This window comes from Astatotilapia calliptera, chromosome 15 (genome assembly GCF_964374335.1).
Source record: "Astatotilapia calliptera chromosome 15, fAstCal68.1, whole genome shotgun sequence".
NCBI classification, from domain to species: domain Eukaryota; kingdom Metazoa; phylum Chordata; class Actinopteri; order Cichliformes; family Cichlidae; genus Astatotilapia; species Astatotilapia calliptera.
Genome location: NC_137436.1, coordinates 15,271,572 through 15,289,449, shown reverse-complemented (window position 1 = coordinate 15,289,449; position 17,878 = coordinate 15,271,572). Strand labels below are relative to the sequence as shown.

General features: G+C 41.9%; 2 protein-coding genes across 5 annotated transcripts in view; one reads left to right on the top strand and one right to left on the bottom strand.

The window, feature by feature from the left end:
- Positions 1 to 9,542, bottom strand: part of mia3 (MIA SH3 domain ER export factor 3) — a 24,728-nt gene extending 15,186 nt beyond the window's left edge. For both annotated transcript variants that reach the window (XM_026142822.2, XM_026142823.2), the window contains exons 1-4: positions 9,316 to 9,542; positions 7,183 to 7,316; positions 7,014 to 7,100; positions 4,016 to 6,923 (exon numbers count right to left, since the gene is read on the bottom strand). In XM_026142822.2, the coding sequence (XP_025998607.2) occupies positions 4,016 to 6,923; positions 7,014 to 7,100; positions 7,183 to 7,316; positions 9,316 to 9,436 (3,250 nt within the window). In that variant the 5' untranslated portion in view covers positions 9,437 to 9,542. The remainder of the gene's footprint in view (positions 1 to 4,015; positions 6,924 to 7,013; positions 7,101 to 7,182; positions 7,317 to 9,315) is intronic.
- Positions 7,721 to 17,878, top strand: taf1a (TATA box binding protein (TBP)-associated factor, RNA polymerase I, A). Of its 3 annotated transcripts, none has more exons than XM_080289450.1 (11): positions 7,721 to 7,846; positions 12,997 to 13,170; positions 13,477 to 13,640; positions 13,741 to 13,854; positions 13,949 to 14,147; positions 14,376 to 14,497; positions 15,408 to 15,566; positions 15,867 to 15,933; positions 16,174 to 16,297; positions 16,391 to 16,545; positions 17,081 to 17,878. In XM_080289450.1, the coding sequence occupies exons 2-11, from the start codon at positions 13,044 to 13,046 to the stop codon at positions 17,161 to 17,163; spliced, it is 1,314 nt and encodes a 437-aa protein (XP_080145576.1). In that variant the 5' UTR covers positions 7,721 to 7,846; positions 12,997 to 13,043; the 3' UTR covers positions 17,164 to 17,878. The 3 variants fall into 3 exon arrangements, with proteins under 3 accessions (XP_080145576.1, XP_025998612.1, XP_025998613.1); XM_026142827.2 differs by lacking the exon at positions 7,721 to 7,846 and adding an exon at positions 11,354 to 11,562; XM_026142828.2 differs by lacking the exon at positions 7,721 to 7,846 and adding an exon at positions 11,426 to 11,566.

The window sequence follows — 17,878 nt, the reverse complement described above, 5'->3', positions numbered from 1 at the left end:
ACAAAGTGAGAGAAAAGATAGAAAGTTTGGAATAGTTTCTCCTCTGTTATTGTTGTAAAATAGCTTTAAGAGTGTTTTTTCTGGATTGGAGTTTGAATAAAATAAGCAATTTGAGGTAAGTTCACTAAACTCTTGGGCCTTTTTGCTATTTTTTTACCTTTTAAAAAGTAATTTATTTAATTTTCTGTAATGAAATTATGAACATTTCCTTTTAATTTAGGTCAGAGTCTTATGTCACTGTGTTCACTGATAGTCAACATATCTAAAATTTCACCTCAAAAGTTGATTTGACTAGCTGACTACACTGAAAAAACCTAGGGGGAAGTTTCTGATGTCAAAGAGAACGAGAAGAAAACATGTTTTTCTTTCCCTTTGTGACCACAATTAATTGTTGTTAGGATGGTAAGAAAAGCAGGAAATCCTATCTCAACGGCTCCATTACTGTTGGGTGTGAACTGAACTCCCTTTTAGCGTGATGACGACACTATCTATTTATCTGGAAACAAGATGCTGGATATCTGCTTCGTCACAGTATCAAATTCTGCATTCATGCGCCAACCAGCGTGCAGCCTGTTACAGTCGCTCCTGCTTTTCTCTTAGTTTAGCTCTTTTTTCTTACGTATTCTTTTTTTTTTCTGACTTGTATTTTCCTCCGTTTTCTATCTCTTACTCAATCATGTGGATTGAGAGAGTTTTTGTTCTTCTGGTGGCCGTGGAACTGTTACTTTTATCATGGAACGGGACCGCGGCACATCTCCTACACGCACGGACTGTTTACTCCAGAGATCAGCTGATCGCCCTGATGCCGGCCGGCTCGCTGGCCAGGCCCGCAGAAGTGCCCGCAGAAGTACCAGCTGAAATTTGGAGGAAAACACATCGGGGATGCAGAGGTCAAGGACAGAAGAGAAGAAAAAAGGTGACGGTGAGACAGCGGAGGCTCGAAGCGAGGAGGAGGTTTAAACCGTGTCTGCCGTCTATCGTGATGGGAAATGTGCGATCGTTGGCAAGTAAAATCGACGAGCTCTCAGCACTGGTACGGAGTCAGAGGGAATACCGAGAGTGTAGCCTGATGTGTTTCACCGAATCATGGCTGCACCAGGTCATTCCCGATGAGAATGCTTCCGTGGAAGGCTTCCACACTGTTCGGGCGGACAGGGACAGCATCGCTAGCGGTAAGCGTAAAGGAGGTGGGCTTGCTGTTTTAGTTAACAACCGGTGGTGTAACCCTGCCAACATAACAATCAAAGAAAGGATTTGTTGCCCGGACACTGAACTGTGTGCTGTTGGACTCAGGCCGTATTATTTACCCAGGGAATTCTCTCACGTCATCTTGGTGGCTGTTTATGTTCCCCCCTCTGCTAACCCCACAGCTGCATGTGACACTATCCACTCTGCCATAGCTCGGCTACAGACTCAGCACCCGAGTGCCTTTATTGTGATCTCGGGTGACTTCAACCATGTATCACTGGACAATACACTACCAACATTCAAACAATATGTGGACTGTCCCACCAGGGGAGAGAAAACTTTAGACTTACTGTATGCTAACGTCAAGGATGCATACAGCTCCTCCTCCCTCCCCCCACTTGGTAGGTCAGATCATAACCTGATTCACCTCACCCCCCGCTATGTGCCAATTGTGAGGAGGGAACCTGTGACCACCAGGACTGTTAGGAGGTGGTCAGAGGAGGCAATAGCGGAACTACAGGGCTGTTTCGAGGTGACCGACTGGGAAACACTCTGTGAGCCTCACGCCGAGGACATCAATGGGCTTACTGAGTGTATCACAGACTACATAACTTTCTGCACCGACTCCATTGTTCCAGCTCAGACTGTTCATTGTTACCCAAATAACAAGCCGTGGGTGACTAAGGACATCAAAGCCCTCCTCAACAACAAGAAGAGGGCTTTCAGAGGGGGCAACAAAGAGGAGGTGAGGAAGGTCCAGGTGTTACTAAAGGACAAGATCAGAGAGGCTAAGGACAATTACAGGAGGAAGCTGGAGTGGAAACTCCAGCAGAACAGCATGAGAGAGGTGTGGAGGGGCATGAAGACCATCACTGGATTCAGGCCAACCAACAGCAGGGGAGCTGAGGGAGGTGAGAATAGAGCCGACGAGTTGAATCTGTTTTTCAATAGATTCGACACCACAGTGTCTGCTCCCACCCCCACAACCTCACCTGCAGTCAGCCTGGAATCCAGAGCCACACCACTGTGCCAGCCTCTCTCTTCACATGTTGCCTCCTGTGAGATTCCTGACACCCCTCCCCCACCCATCACCTTCACTCAATACCAGGTTGAGATGCAAATGAGGAGACTTCACTCAGGCAAGTCTGCTGGACCAGACGGAGTGAGTCCCCTTGTCCTCAAGGCCTGTGCCCCCCAGCTGTGTGGAGTCTTTCATAAACTGTTTATGCTGAGTCTGAGTCTGCAGAGGGTCCCGGTGATGTGGAAGACATCATGCCTCGTCCCTGTACCAAAGACGCCTCGTCCCAGTGGCCCCCAGGATTACAGGCCCGTGGCACTGACCTCCCACATCATGAAGACCCTGGAAAGGCTCATCCTGGACCAGCTGCGACCCATAGTAAGACCACATCTGGATCCCCTTCAGTTCGCTTATCAGCCTCGTCTCGGAACAGAGGACGCCATCATCTACCTGCTCAATCGTGTCTACACCCATCTGGACCAGCCGGCGAGCACTGTGAGGGTCATGTTTTTTGACTTTTCCAGTGCTTTCAACACCATCAGGCCGACCCTCCTGGGTGATAAGTTAGCAGCGATGCAGGTGGATGCTTCTCTGGTGTCCTGGATTGTTGATTACCTGACAGGAAGACCACAATATGTACGTCTCCCACAGTGTGTGTCTGACAAGGTGATCAGCAACACAGGGGCACCACAGGGGACTGTCCTCTCCCCCTTCCTCTTCACCCTCTACACCACAGACTTCAGCCACTGCACAGAGACCTGCCATCTTCAGAAGTTTTCTGATGACTCTGCGGTGGTTGGATGCATCAGCAGGGATGATGAGACAGAGTACCGGGCTGTGGTCGACTCCTTTGTCACGTGGTGTGAGCAGAATCATCTGCAGCTCAACGTGGCAAAGACCAAGGAACTGATCGTGGACTTCAGGAAGACCAGGAAACACTTGACCCCTGTTTCAATCCAGGGGGTCAGTGTTGACATTGTGGAGGACTATAAATACCTTGGAGTACACATTGACAATAAACTGGACTGGGCTAAAAACACCACAGCACTTTACAGGAAGGGCCAGAGTCGTCTCTATTTTTTGAGGCGACTGAGGTCCTTCAACATCTGCCGGAAAATGCTGAGGATTTTCTATGAGTCTGTGGTGGCCAGTGCGATCCTCTATGCTGTTGCATGCTGGGGGAGCAGGCTGAGGGTCGCAGATGCCAACAGACTTAATAAACTGATCCGTAAGGCCAGCAATGTTGTGGGGATGGAGCTGGACTCCCTCAAGGTGGTGTCGGAGAGGCGGATGCTGTCCAAGATAAAGACAATGTTGGATAACACCTCCCACCCACTCCATGACATGTTGGTCAGTCACAGGAGCTCGTTCAGTGAGAGACTGAGATTACCGAAAAGCACCACTGAACGACACAGGAAATCATTCCTGCCTGTGGCCATCTCCCTGTACAACGCATCCACTTAACACACTGTTTGCTGCTACAGCTACACATGTTTCTTTTCCAACTATTTATTTATAAGTGACTTATGTATGTATGTATGTATATATATGTATATATTGTACTATTCTTAGTTAGCGTATTGTCTGTCTTGTCTTAATGTTGGTTTAAAATGGAGCACTGTAACAAAAAATAATTTCCCCCAGGGATCAATAAAGGATTCTGATTCTGATTCTGATTCTGATTATAAACTGATGCAATGAACATATTTAATAGCACAACTGTCAATGTTTAAAGCAGAATAAGCAACCACAGAGACGTGTAAGCCTTTTTGTACTCAAGATACTTCAAATAATACAGATCAAACCCACCTTTCTCAGTGTCTGATGACAGTTCTAGTGCTAAAGGTGTGCTGTCACTGGCTGTTGAATATTTTTGCCGCAGGCTGAAAGCCAGCTCCTGAAAGTCGTCCAGTATTTCTGTTTCTTCATCCAAATTACTTGGGTCCATATGGTGATCATAGTCGTGTTTAGTGTCCCGGCTATCAAGCATCTTCTCAATCTCGTCCAAGATAGTGTTCTCAGAGGCTTCCAAGATGCCTTCGAGCGCATTTTCAATGTCCTCTGTAGTACCCGTCTGTGACTGACGGGTAGCCTGAAACTCTATGTCCAGATCCATGAACATGGCCTCCAGTTTGAAGAGATTTTTTAGACCCAGAAGCTTTTGGACCTGCTCCATCTTCTCCTCTGTGAAGTGATCCCACAGCAGAGTCAATCTCATTACGCTTTCGCTGTATTCTGGCTCTGGAGGTGACACGGTAGGTGGACTTGTTTCAGGCAAGGTTTTGTCTGACTGCGAGAACAAAAGCGCGTTTTCATCTTCAAGTAATTCTTCTCTCTCTTCATCGTTCCCCTCCTCCGCATCTGGAGTCTCATCTTCTTCCATCATCTCCCTTGTATGTAGTGCATCCTGAATCTCTGGCTCATCAACAGGTGATTCTGCTCGACTGTTATTACTTCCTAAATCTGTCATTGAATCATCAGGTATCTGATTAGGCAGGCTGTCATTTACTACGTTATCATCATCTCTGAGGTCTGAGTCACTGGACCTCTCATTAGCGGACAAGTCGAGGTGTTTTTCACTTTCGGTCATGTTTTCTTTTTCATCCACTGCACTGTCTAATTCCTGCTCTGCAGCAGTAATACTGTCTGGTATTGCTGCCTTATCCTCAGTGACATCTGGATCTTTGTGCACCTCCTGCTCATCTTTGTCTTTAGTGGCCTCTGAATCCTTGGGCACCTCCTGCTCGTCTTTGTCTTCAGTGGCCTCTGAATCCTTGGGCTCCTCCTGCTCGTCTTTGTCTTCAGTAATCTCTGAATCCTTGGGCTCCTCCTGCTCGTCTTTGTCTTCAGTAATCTCTGAATCGTTAGGCACCTCCTGCTCGTCTTTGTCTTCAGTAATCTCTGAATCCTTGGGCACCTCCTGCTCGTCTTTGTCTTTAGTGGCTTCATGTGTGGTTTTTATATGTGTTACTTCAGCCTCATGGTTGTCTAAATTATTATCTTGTGGCAGTGGCTCCGTGGATATTCTCATCCCCTCTGTTAGATGCTCTATTTGATCCTCTGCTGATTTTTTGGTTTCATCCTGAGCTTCCTTATGTCCAGTAACTTCTACATCATTTTCATTCTTATCAGACAAAACTTTCTCTGAGTCACTGGTGCCTTCATTCACATCAGAATTATCAGATGTAGAATTCAAAGAATCTTGAAGAACTGGCTCCATGTTCTCTGGGTCCTCTGGGGATTTTACCAAGAGTGATTCATCATGGGTTTTTACATCCTCTTCCTCCTCGTCTTCCTCGTCCTCATCTTCCTCTTCATTCACTTTTTTTGCTGACATGTCTACTCCAGTGACAGCTGAAAACACAGCGTCTCCGAGTGATGTCCACATATTCTTCTCCTCTGCTGTCTTTGGTCTATCCTCAGGTGTCAATGGCAGACTTTCAGGATTTCTAGGAGACTCCGGTGTTGGAGTGTTAGAGGATTCTCTTGAAAAAGACAGCAGTGGCGTTTCCTCTTTAGTATCACTATCATTTTTGGGCTGATCTTTCACATCCTCACTGTCGTCTTCTGGATTTGGTGTAACTTTCTTGGTGCTTTCTTCATCTGTTACAACAGCATCAAAAGTTGTCCCAAGGGTAGTTTTTAACTTAGGGATTGGCACTCGCTCATCATCATCTTCCTCTTGTTCTGAATTCACTTCTTGTGTGGTTATGTCTACTCCAGTGACAGCTGAAAACACAGCATCTCCGAGTGATGTCCACACGTTCTTCTCCTCTGCTGTCTTTGGTTTATCCTCAGGTGTCGCCAGTGGAGTTTCAGGCTTTTTAATAGAGTCAGATGCTGGAGTGTTGACGGATTCTTCTGAAAAACACAGCAGTGGAGTTTCCTCTTTAGTATCACTATTATTTTCGGGATGGTCTTCCACATCTTCACTGTCCTCCTCTGTATACGGGGTAACTTTCTTGGTGGTGTCTTCATCTGTGATCACAGCATCGAAAGTTGTCCCAAGGGTCGTTTTTAACTTGGGGATTTCCACAGATGGTTGAGTATTGATGGAGTCTTCTGAAAAAGAGAACAGTGGAGTTTCTTCTTTAACATTAGTGCCACTTTCTGGATGGTTTTCCACGTCTACACTCTCCTCCTCTTCTTCATAAGGGGTAATTTTCTCGGTGATTTCTTCATCGGTGACGATGGCATCAAAAGTTGAACCAATGGTAGTTTTCAACTCAGGGATTTGAACTCCTTCAGAAGATGAGACTGGTTCGCTTTCTGAAACAAAATCATCTTTGGGCACAGACTCCACTTCCGATTTTGCGGGTGTATCTTTGGTTTCACTCTTTTCTGACAAGTTTTCAGGGACAGACTCTGGTACATGTTTTTCCTTAACCTCTTCAGCTTCTGTAGCATCACGTGCAACTTCTGCATTGGACTCCATTGTGTTTTGTAAAGGTGTTTCAGCTGACTGATCAAGAACGGCTGAAGAGGCACTTTGATCATCAGGGGCTTTATGAAGCTCCTCCAAGTTATCATGATGCTCAGTTTGTTTTTCACTCTGAGCTACTTCTTCTCTTGTTTCTATTGCTTCTGCTGCTTGGACTTGGTAAGATGTTTTGTTGTTTTCGCTATCATTCTCCCCTGCTGACAAGCCAAGGAGCAAATCTACATCATAATTATCAAACTTGTCAAATCCAGTGTCAAAACAGACAAAATCTGTTTCCTGAGAAGAGATAAAAAAAAAAAAATTAAAAATTACATCTTACTATCTGTGGTATCCACAAGTGGATTATCTTCTTATATATTTCCATACCTCAGCTGGAACTTCATATTCGTTATCAGTATAAATGTGGTTAACTGCCAGAAGGTCTTTTGGGAAATAGCCAAAGTGGCTTCCAACCTATTGCGAGAGAACATGTTCAGGATTTTAACTACACAAATTAAATCCAGAGCTCAATAAATATGTGCTATAGTATACTTACACTTCCGGCCCATATGTCAGGTCTTCTTCCTGACAGCTTGTAATATACATAGATGGTTTCAGATTTCTTGAAAGACAAGAACCGACAATCAGGTCCTGAGAAATCATTCACAGCTTTCCCCCGACACAGCAGCACTGAAAAAAACAAAACAAAAAACAAAGGGTAAGAATGACTTATTCAAAGATTTTATTTGTTTTGGGTGGCTGGCCTCTCCCTTAGAGATAGGGTGAGAAGTTCGGCCATCCGGGAGGGGCTCAGAGTAGAGCAGCTGCTGCTCCACATCGAAAGGAGCCAGCTGAGGTGGTTCGGGCATCTGACAAGGATGCCCCCTGGGCGCCTCCTGGGTGAGGTGTTCCAGGCATGTCCCACCGGGAGGAGGCCCCGGGGCAGACCCAGGACACGCTGGAGAGATTATATCTCTCGGCTTGCCTGGGAACGCCTTGGTATTCCCCCGGATAAGCTGGAAGAGGTGGCTGGGGAGAGGGAGGTCTGGGCCTCTTTGCTTAGGCTGCTGCCCCCGCGACCCGGCCCCGGACAAAGCGGATGAAAATGGATGGATGGATGGATATTTGTTTTGGGCTTAGTTCAAGTCACCTCACACCAAGAAGCTGAGTTTGAATCCACTGCAGGCTAAGGCCGCTGTGTGGTGCTTTCATATTGTCCGGTGAGTTTTCTAGAAACTACTTCCTGATGACAGAAACCCCCAGGTTTATTTGCATCGCAGGCTAGAATCGAATCAGCAATCTTTTGCTTGACAAGCCAACATGTAAAGCACTTGGTGATTCTATATTGGCCATAAGTGTGAATGGTTCGTCAGGCCTCCGATAGACCATCTGGAATGGACTGCACCCCAAATATGACCCTGAATTGGATATGCAGAAGAAACTGGGTGGATGGGTTCTTGGATGCACCAGATGTAAAACATCGGGCTAAAGCTGATGTTTATACAAAGCATTCGACCCTTAGCTGAAACCAGTAATTTTGGTTTGTTGTCATTTCCTACAGCCTGTTGTGTCAGAGAAACAAAGACATCTTAACATAAACAATAACTAATACTTACAGCTGAATGTGCATATCAGTCAACAAGAGGGATGATAGCATACATGGTCAGTAATTCTTGTACTTATCTGTCGGCAGTTTTCTTCTGTTATGTTGTTAGGTATTTATTCCACACATCTCACTGGACAACTACATTTTAACTACAACATACTTAACTGATGTAAAGCTAAATAACAGAAATGTATGCTGCCACTTTAACAACACGTGCATTAGAAAAATAAGCCCAAAACTGATGCACAAAAAGCAGAAAAGGTGAAGCTTTAACTATGATTCAAGTATTAGCTACTAACCACTGTCTTAAATTTTGTATTTCACTCAGACTTATTTCTGAGTGGCTGAGTTTCAGCTCTGACTTGTGTTTTATGAGTTACAGTGTGTGATATTTACTGTTTTATGAGTCAAAATTAGCTCCCCCTGATGATAAGTCAACAATAAAAAATACGTTCTATAGATGACTTTGCGGTTGTGGTTAACAATTGCTAAATGAATATTCTGTATTGTAAGTAAAACTGCTGCGTGTCCTTTATTAAGTCTTGCACTGAATGTAGAGGTTAAGAGTCAGGAGGCAGGGGAAAAATGTAAACTTTGCTAGCTAGAAGCGTTACAGAAGCATATTGATTTGTGGCAAAGCAGCCCAATCCCACAAATCCACATGAGAGTGAGGCAAATGTGGCTGAACACTATAAACACCGTGGCTTTAACTTCACCTATCACCTTTACCCCGAACATTAGCAGAGCGAGCCGGCCGGTGGCTAATTAGCTGCTAACCTTAGCTTCCACTATCCGGGAGCGAGGCAGGCCGAAGCTGACAGGCACCCAGCCAACAGGGGCTGCATCGAAACCAGTAATCCTACCCAGCCAAATGATTAATGTTAATGTTTGCTTGTCCTGTTTTCACTGGGCATCACACAGGTAAACAGCATCACAACAATTGCAAGAGGAGATCAAGGTCGCAAATATCGACCGGCAACAGGTCAAGAGATAACGGCAGTTTATGGCTGTAGTATCGGGATGGTGCGAAGACGCATCAGAGAAGCCCCCCTGAGATATTAGTTGGAAAGCCAGCGGACTTACTGCTGCACTCCTTATCGGCGCATCTCTTAATGTCGGAGAACCTTCTCTCCAGGGCTGCGGCTGACATAAAGTTAAATAAAAGTAATAAAAAGCCCTGTCGGTAAACGTGTTTTGCTGCCATGCTGGCAGTTTCTGTTGACTGGATTGACTCCGCTGCTGCTGCTGGAGCATGAGCACTGGGCAGCAGGAGCCGACACGTCAGCACAGCAGATCCGGCTGGGTGTAGGCTCAGGATCGCTTTTCACAGGATGCATGATTGGATGTGTCTGCTTCATGTGGCCGTGGTGGGGGAAAAAAACAACACCAAAAAAAAGAAAAGAAAAGAAAAAATGAAGCAGATGCAGTCATAAATTAGGCTTATCATTTAGTCTAGTGCATGTGCAAAAGGGTTTCCTTATCATGCATACTTGACTATTGGGCATATTTGACTACTACAGTGGAAAGACAACCAAAATGGTATATGAATAACTAATGCATAAATGCTTTTGATTTATCGTTTAGCACGAAATGACCGTCATAAAAAGTTAACTGATGTGCCTCAGTTAACTTTGCATATGTGCGCTTAGGAGCAGTATCTGTGCCGTGATTAATGAGGATGATCCTGCATTGCAGTTGTGCTTTACACTTTATTGCCGGCTGGGAAAATCATGTACATCACTGCTTTGTATATGCTGAATATCTCTGTAGTAGTTTTCTTTTTTTTTTAATATACAAATATATCTGCTGTGGATTGCTCCTTCATATTGGTGTCTTGATAACTTGCCCTCATCTTACTATCTTAATGGATTCCATTGTTTGCCTTTGGCAGGGATGTTTCCAAGATCTTTTAAATAGGCTGGCACAGAGAGGGTAAAAAACAAAGGCGGTGTTGCCCATTGGAAATCTATTATTTGAAAAGAAATAAATAAATAGAGTGGAGAGAACACTGGGCATGATTTTCAGGCTCATGTGAATCCCTCTGCCCTCATAAAAATGGCATCTTATTATATTTTTATTATGAGCATTTATTTAACCGATGATGGAAATTAATGAGATTAACAGCAAACCTGTGCAATGACAGGGAGAAGATGTAAACACCACACAAAAGAGCCCTGCCAGGTTTTTAGTAGCACTAACCACTGAGCCTCTTTGCTGATGAAAAGTGGCACTACACAAGATCCTGATAATTGTTTTCTACTAAGTAACTATTCTGAAAAGAGGTAAAAGAAAAATTTAGACCCCGTATAATATAGTTATAATACTACCCTTATGGGTTGCCATAGTGGATCATCTGGCTCCATCTAATCCTGTCCCTTACATCCTCCTCTGTCACCCTTTGCATGTCCTCCCTCACTACATTCACTTGTCACTCACTACATCACTTGTCCAGCATATCTGCCCCTCCTCTGCACATGTCCAAACCATCTCAACCTTGTCCCTTTAACTTTGTCTAGAGTCTCCCAATGAAATATGAACATTTTCAACTCTGCAACCTTCAGCTCTGCCTCCTGTCTTTTTGTCAGGACCAACATCTCCTAACCATACATCATAGCAGATCTCACTAACATATTCTAAACCTGCCGTTTTACTCTTGCTGCTATCCTTCTGAGTGAAAGATAATAAGGAACTAAATCTTTAAAATAAATGGTGTGGAGTAAAAAGTTCAGTATTTCATAGCTAAATATTTTTGGAGTAATGGTAAAAAAAAACAAACAAACAAAAATAAACAAAAAAAACCGTGAATAACATGAGCTATGTAAAAAGTGACAAAATAATGTATTTTATACACTGCCAATGTTTAATATAAATAAAAGCGTAGAGAAAGTAAAGTGGAGAGGGTAAACAATGCTGATTTGTGTCTAGGGTTTCTTATCCTTGTTTTTCCTATTTTTTTCTTGAACGCAGCATTTTATAGAAACACAAAAGCGGAAATATCTGTAAACAGGAGTCAGTTTTGTAAGGTTTCTTCGCTTCAATTCAGAGGAGGAAGGAGAAAAGTATTTGCCCCGCCCTTTCCGGGTACAGCAGCCAATGGCAGCGTAGCTTCCTACTGTACTTCCTTAGGTACTAAAGCATGGCGGTCAAAAACAATGTGTGGAAGTCACAGTAATCAACAGCATAGCAATCCGTTGCATTATATTAATTTTCAAGATTAACAACAGCAATGCTCGTTGGATAGGACGTTAGCTCTCTGATGCAGGTAGCTGTTAACATCGGTACGGAGGATAAACAATTTTCTCCAGAAAAGTCTGAGCAAACTTAAAACTGGTGGGTAAGTCAGAAGAAAACAGACCGTTTCTTTGTTGCTTTTGTGGAAAAATGTTCATTTCTTGATATCTTAAAACTTAAAGTTGTAGTTTTTCGCTGGCCTCTAAATAAGCCGTTGTGAAGAAAGCTAGTGAGTTAGCATCAAATACAGCTGCAAAGAATAGCTCTGCACTAACAAGACTGTAATAACACTGGTATATCCCATGTGTAGATGTCCAAAGTTTTATCAATTGCACATTGCCAACTCTAGTATAAAGTGACCAATTATATTATGAAAGCTTTTTAAGCGGTCTTGCTCTAATACACATCACTGAACTATTGGCAAGCACACCTGTTTAAATGCAGTACTGTGCAAATATTTCAGCCTCTACTAAGTATTGAATACTTTTATTTTGTCCGTTACCTTCTCAGGAAGTTAATACCCAGACACAAGTAAAGTCCTAAAGTGAGTGTTTTTGTCTTTAAAACAGCAGTAATGCTTCTATTTTCTCATACCCAACGTTTTTAAGCTACTGGGTAGGTTGTTCCAAACATTTCTATAGTGGATTCAAGCTGCCTGATTTGATCTTGTGTCTGTATGCAAGCCGAGATTGACTGCTTTTTTTTCTTTCTTTCAAAAATGACTCTGGCAATATACAGTGCTTAACAAATTTATTAGGGTTTATGCCACAGCCACCCTAAATGATATTTATTTTCTGATTAAGATGTCAAATTACAGTTATTACTACTTCTGTTTACTTCCTAACCAGAAGAAAATAGCTCAGCTCAACTTTGGGTATACAAAGTGAATTCAGCTTGTTATTTGACTAATAAATAACAAATGTACTTTTTAGTTTAAACAAGTTTTTGATAATTTCTAACATTTTTTTTCTCTCTTTTTTTTTTTTTTACAACATAATTAATTAAGCACTGCATGTTTGGAGTAATTATCATGTTGCACAATAAATTTGGGAGCCATCAGATACCTTTCTGTATGTGGATGAGAATCCAAAGTATCTAAGATTTTTGCATGATATGGTTTGGTGTAGCGTTGTGCAGGCAAAATACTAACCCCAAGTTGCTCTCCGGTGCATCCATCAGCGTATGAATGCTTGTGAAGTTTAGATAGAAAGCACTTACAGGGAAAGACCATAGAAAAAGTGTTTGTGTGAATGGGTGAATGAGGCAAGTTGTGTAAAGCATTTTGAGTGCTCAGATAGAGTAGTAGTGCTATGTAAGAACCAGTTCATTTACCATTTTGATAGACAATTTTTAGTGCAGTAGCACTGTGGTGTAATTGGAATTTGTTGTCATGCATATCTTTAAATAAGTTTTCATGAAACAGTGACACTAATGGTGCCTGTTTTTGATTGCTTTGTCTTATATAATAATACGTACCTTTTAAAAAGGAAGAAAAATACATTTATGTATTTGTTACTAATTTTCTTCTTGCAGATGAGCCGATTAAAGTATCCTGACTGAGTCTAACTGCTGTGCTGATTATGGATGACTTAGAAAGAGAGCTGGAGCCTCACATTGACTTAGAGAATGACTCTGACTCCTCAGAGGACAACTCTTCAAAAGGAGAGAAGAAATCAAAGTTCCCTCTGGTTAAACCCATTTATGGAGGTGGGTTGTACAGAATTTCCATAAATAAATTTTTCTGTTAGACAGCAGAGGACATATTAGATGCAAGACTTATTGCTCACTGATCAATGTATGGTACACTGTTTGCCGGCTTCTACATAGTCCTGGATTTTACATTATAGAAAAGTTTAGTCAGCGGTAATTAAGAAATAATTTCTTCACTTTAATGTGAAATACAAATATTTTATTTCTTTATTAAAACAAATTTAAAAGGTATCAAAAATGTTTCTATCAGCCTCACAAATCCAATGTTGTCTGAGGTTTGGAACTCATACCTTTCATCTTCAGATCAGACTCAACAGAATGGGTTTCGCCGGACCACCAGCATGTGTCGGGAGCGCATCAGAGAAGCCATGCTGCACCACAGATGGGAGGAGGCAGCAGAATATATGGTGTACTACCCCCAAATTTTAGAAGACAGAAATCTTTTCACAGCGCAGCCATCTAAGGAGGTAGATTTTATTAGAATTAATAAAGACTTGTTTAAACACTCAGCTTTAAACACTGCATTCATTTTCATCCTTGACCTTAATGCTCTCTTTGAAATTTCAGTTTATTTGGAGAACTGCCACTGAGATCTTTCACCATCATCCCAACTCAACAATGGAAGATTACAACACCATCTATGAGCGAATGAAGCATTCGGGGTTTAGACATTACCTAATGGTACTTCAACTAATAAAAGTGGCCGCAGTGTAGTTTTCATGTGAATCTGCATATTTTTTTTTTCTTATGAGGTGTTGTCATTTTGTGTTTCTAGATTTCTCTGGAACATTCCTTCCACCTCCTGCTCCACCAGCAGATTGAAGATGCAAAGCGGCATCTTGCTAGCGCTGAGAGTTGGAGGCACGGGAAAGAGACAGCAGCTCAGATTCAGAATATTAAACTGATCCAGGCGTACAGGGGCCTGCTGGATTATATCATCTGGTGTGACAAAAAGTCCACACGCTCCAGCAGCGGTAAGGCAACGTGCAGCATAACAGCCCAGAACATGCATTATTTAGGTTTCTCAGTAAGATGCGTGTAGGAGGCTCGTGTGAAGTCACACTGCCACCTACAGGTCAGACATGGGAACTGCGTGTTTGACAGAGCAGTTTAAATTCATTATGTTGGGGAAAAATGTGTTTGTGTGTGAAAACCTGTCTGTCTGGGCTCACATCTTTGATGTTTGGTGCTCTCTTTTTCAGATTATTATGAATCTGATTCCAATCAAACCATGCAAAACTACTTCAGGCAAGCGTCAGTGAATCTTGAGGAGATTTTGAAAAATCCAGGCGTCTGGGATTGTTTCATACTGAGATATGTTGAGGTAAACACTCATTCCTTCCTTCGTTTCCTTCATCCGTCCATTTTTTTTCTGCTTATCCAATTCAGGATCACAGGGGCGCTGAAGCCTATCATGATGTATTTATGACTGTGTTTTTGTTACCTCTCTTGTGAAGCACTTTGTGACATCTGTCTGTGAAAAGTGCTATATAAATAACCTTTTACTTTCTTACTGAAGAAGCTTTTCGGATGAGAGGTGAAACATCTTCAAGCAACTTAAAGAAGTCCAGATGCTTTTCTTTCCCTGCTCCTTAGACTACGATGACCTGGATGACTTAGAACCTCCACAGACATACTTACTTACTAATCACACTGTGAAATACGAGAGCTTATGGATGCTACCAGCATCCATGTTTGACCAGCTTTGCATTTTCCTACAAAATAAGCTGTAAGGCATTCTCTGGTGGACGTTAGGTGGACTCTGACATGCTAACATAACATCCATAACAAGATGGATCAAGGACATTGTGGGGAAATCTGGAGCTACAGTTGAAAAACAAAGCAGACAGTTTTGACTTTTTCTCCTTGGCTCTGGACCAGAGCTTTGATATCAGTGACATAGCCCAGTTAGTTCTCTTTACATGGGATAAAAAAGAGTTTAAGATTACGGAGGAGCTAGCAGCAGCGCACTCAGTGAAACCAGGGCGAGATTTGTTCACTGACGTAACCACATGGTTGGATAGACAATCAATAGGTCTCCAAACCTGAGAGGAAAAATGTTGGTATTCTGAAGTGGATACAAGATAAAGTGTTTGAAATACACCTGTGAGTGGAGTTGGTACTTTAGCCTCTTTCTGTTTGTCACATGTTGCCCTGTTTATAGGTTTGTTGTTGTTTAGTGTAAGGAAAATATTAGCATTGATTACATGACCGTTGTTTTATTTTTTTGGCAGATGCTCGAGTTTTATGAGCATCATAAGGAGGCTCTGCAAGTCCTGAATGACTATGCGTATGACAGCAATTTCCCACCCAATCCCAATGCGCATGTCTACCTCTACCAGTATTTAAAGCGACAAGGTGCTTCGGAGAAGAGACTGATGAAAGTGTTGAAGGTAAAGCTGCATATGAAACTCACTGTAACTAATTACTATTTCAATCAGTGCTTTAAAGATGTCTCAAAAAATGGAATTTAAATTGGAATCTAGGTGTTCAAATGGTATTAATGATTAATATTTTATAGTTTGTGTATTTGTGTATTGAGGGAAAACTGGAGTGATCCCTGTTAAACTTCACACTGAATAAGGTTTTAAATTGGCTGTTACTAGATTTAAAGCTATGTGGACAAAAATGAAAAGACACACTGTATCCAGTTCAGTTTCAAAAGCTTAAAATGTCCTTTTGTTTTGCTGTAGGTCCTCCATGCATTGGTCCCCAGCCATGAGTTGATGCTGGAGTATAGCTCTCTCCTGCTTCAGTCGGGTAAAAGGGAATTAAATATGGATTTAAATGTCTATCGTTGGCCAAATAAAGTTCAGTCTTGCTGCAAAATCGATGATAGTAAATGTATAGAAAAGTTATTTACAGCTAGCTGTTCTGTTTTGACAGTACTAAATAGGTAATGTTAATTCCTTTGTTTGATTTTCTCCAAGGTTAGAGCCGTGTCTCTAAATCATTCTTTCTCTCTTGTAATAAAAAAATATATGATTTTTGCTCTTTAAGAGAAACAAAGTGACACCCAGAAAGCTTTGGGAGTTGTCCTGGAAATGCTGGACTTCAATTGCTGGGGGAGCAACCTGGAAGTGTGGATCCGTTTAAAGGCAGTGATCCAAAAGCTTCAAAATCAGTATGTGCATTTTTTTTTTAAGTTATATTTTTAATTCAGCTTGAAACAGATCATACTTTATTATTGTTTCTTACTGTTGTGTAATGTTAACAGAGTAGACTGGGAGAACATTGTCTGTGAAAAGATGGCTGAAAGAAAAGACTGGTGGCTTGCGCTGCACTTGACGAGCTTCCATGCCACGAAAGACTCAAAGGAGAACCCCGAGCTTTTTGAAGTGAAAGCTTCGCTGACAAAAATCCTTTTCCCAGGTTGGTTTGTGTTCATTTTAGTGGAATTAATTCTGAAAACGATGTCTTGACATAGATCTCATGACTAATTAGTCATTTTTCTAATTTAATCACAGTTTTTAAAGGAAAAATGAAAAAAGCAATCTTGCTCAGTTTTCTAAAATGTTAATATTTTCTGCTTTTGTTAGTTACTGCGATAGTGGCTTAAATAGTTTACAGTTTTGGATTGCCAGGTAGTTGTGTGAATAATTACTGGCAAATGTTGAGTATAATAGCAACAAAAAACGACAAAATGTTTTGGTGCAAAATGAGATTATCAAGCATGCCGACACTGTCACTATAATCTGCTATAAATGTTGCAATAGGACAAAGTCAGTGTACTATCACTCTGCTATCCCCCCCACATTCTGCTCAATAAAATGTTTTATATTATGTAAAACAGCAGCAACTTTGTCATGTTTTACTGCAAATGTCTCCCATTGCTGCTAAAAGCTCACAGTAAAAGCTGTACATTTACTCTCTGTCTTCTTGTATTTTGTGTATTTTCTTTTCACAGACCGACCACTGAAGTACAGCGTGAATGGCTCACAGGTGAAGGGCAAAGCTGAGACAAAGAAAAGAAAAGGAAGAAGATATTAAAGCTCCATTTTGTTAAATGTTAACTAAAGGTCCTCCGGCAGTCTGTGACGTTCCAAAAATCGTGAGCAAATTGTGCCTAGATTTACTTTCTCCACTGTGTGGAGCTCTTGTTCTGCATTTTTGCACTGGGTATCTGGAGGGTATGATCACCTAATTTTGAAAAGTGTACCTCTGACTGTTAGTGTTCATGTCCGATTTATGGTTTCTATGAACATTGTTTTATTCTGACCTCAGCAAACCTTTGAGTGTTAAATTCATAAGCGTTAGTAGTGTATGTATTATGCACAGAGCTCAGAGGAGTTTCTCTCTGACAGCTTTGTTGACGTGTCAGAAGACCCATCATCACAAACCTTTGAGCAGCGTGTTGTGAGGACGTTTAAGGAAGACAGACTCGCTGGCAGGTGGTTGCTGCTACACTCTTCCGTTTTTTTAGTCGTTTAATGCAAAAGTGTGTTGAGTTTGCTTATAATTTACTTGTGTTTATATTTACACCCATACAACGAATTCATCCACGTCAACCTTTTCATATCAAAAGGCTCCACTTAAACTCCTAGTGCTTCATTTTTTCTATTCTCTGTCTATAAAGATAAATACTTCTGTTCCTATGAATCTAGTATCAGGGCATGTTTCTGGCCTTCAAATCCTGGCGTTGCTCTTGACTCCTTTGCACTGAACCATGAAATAAACTCTTGCATTCAGCAGCATGCCAATTTAA

Bases quoted from the DNA above. Each gene is read 5' to 3' on its own strand.
- taf1a (XM_080289450.1), top strand. From the start codon at position 13,044: ATGGATGACTTAGAAAGAGAGCTGGAGCCTCACATTGACTTAGAGAAT. The intron at 13,855-13,948 runs GTACTTCAACTA...TTGTGTTTCTAG, and splicing joins GGTTTAGACATTACCTAATG to ATTTCTCTGGAACATTCCTT. The intron at 16,298-16,390 runs GTATGTGCATTT...TAATGTTAACAG, and splicing joins ATCCAAAAGCTTCAAAATCA to AGTAGACTGGGAGAACATTG.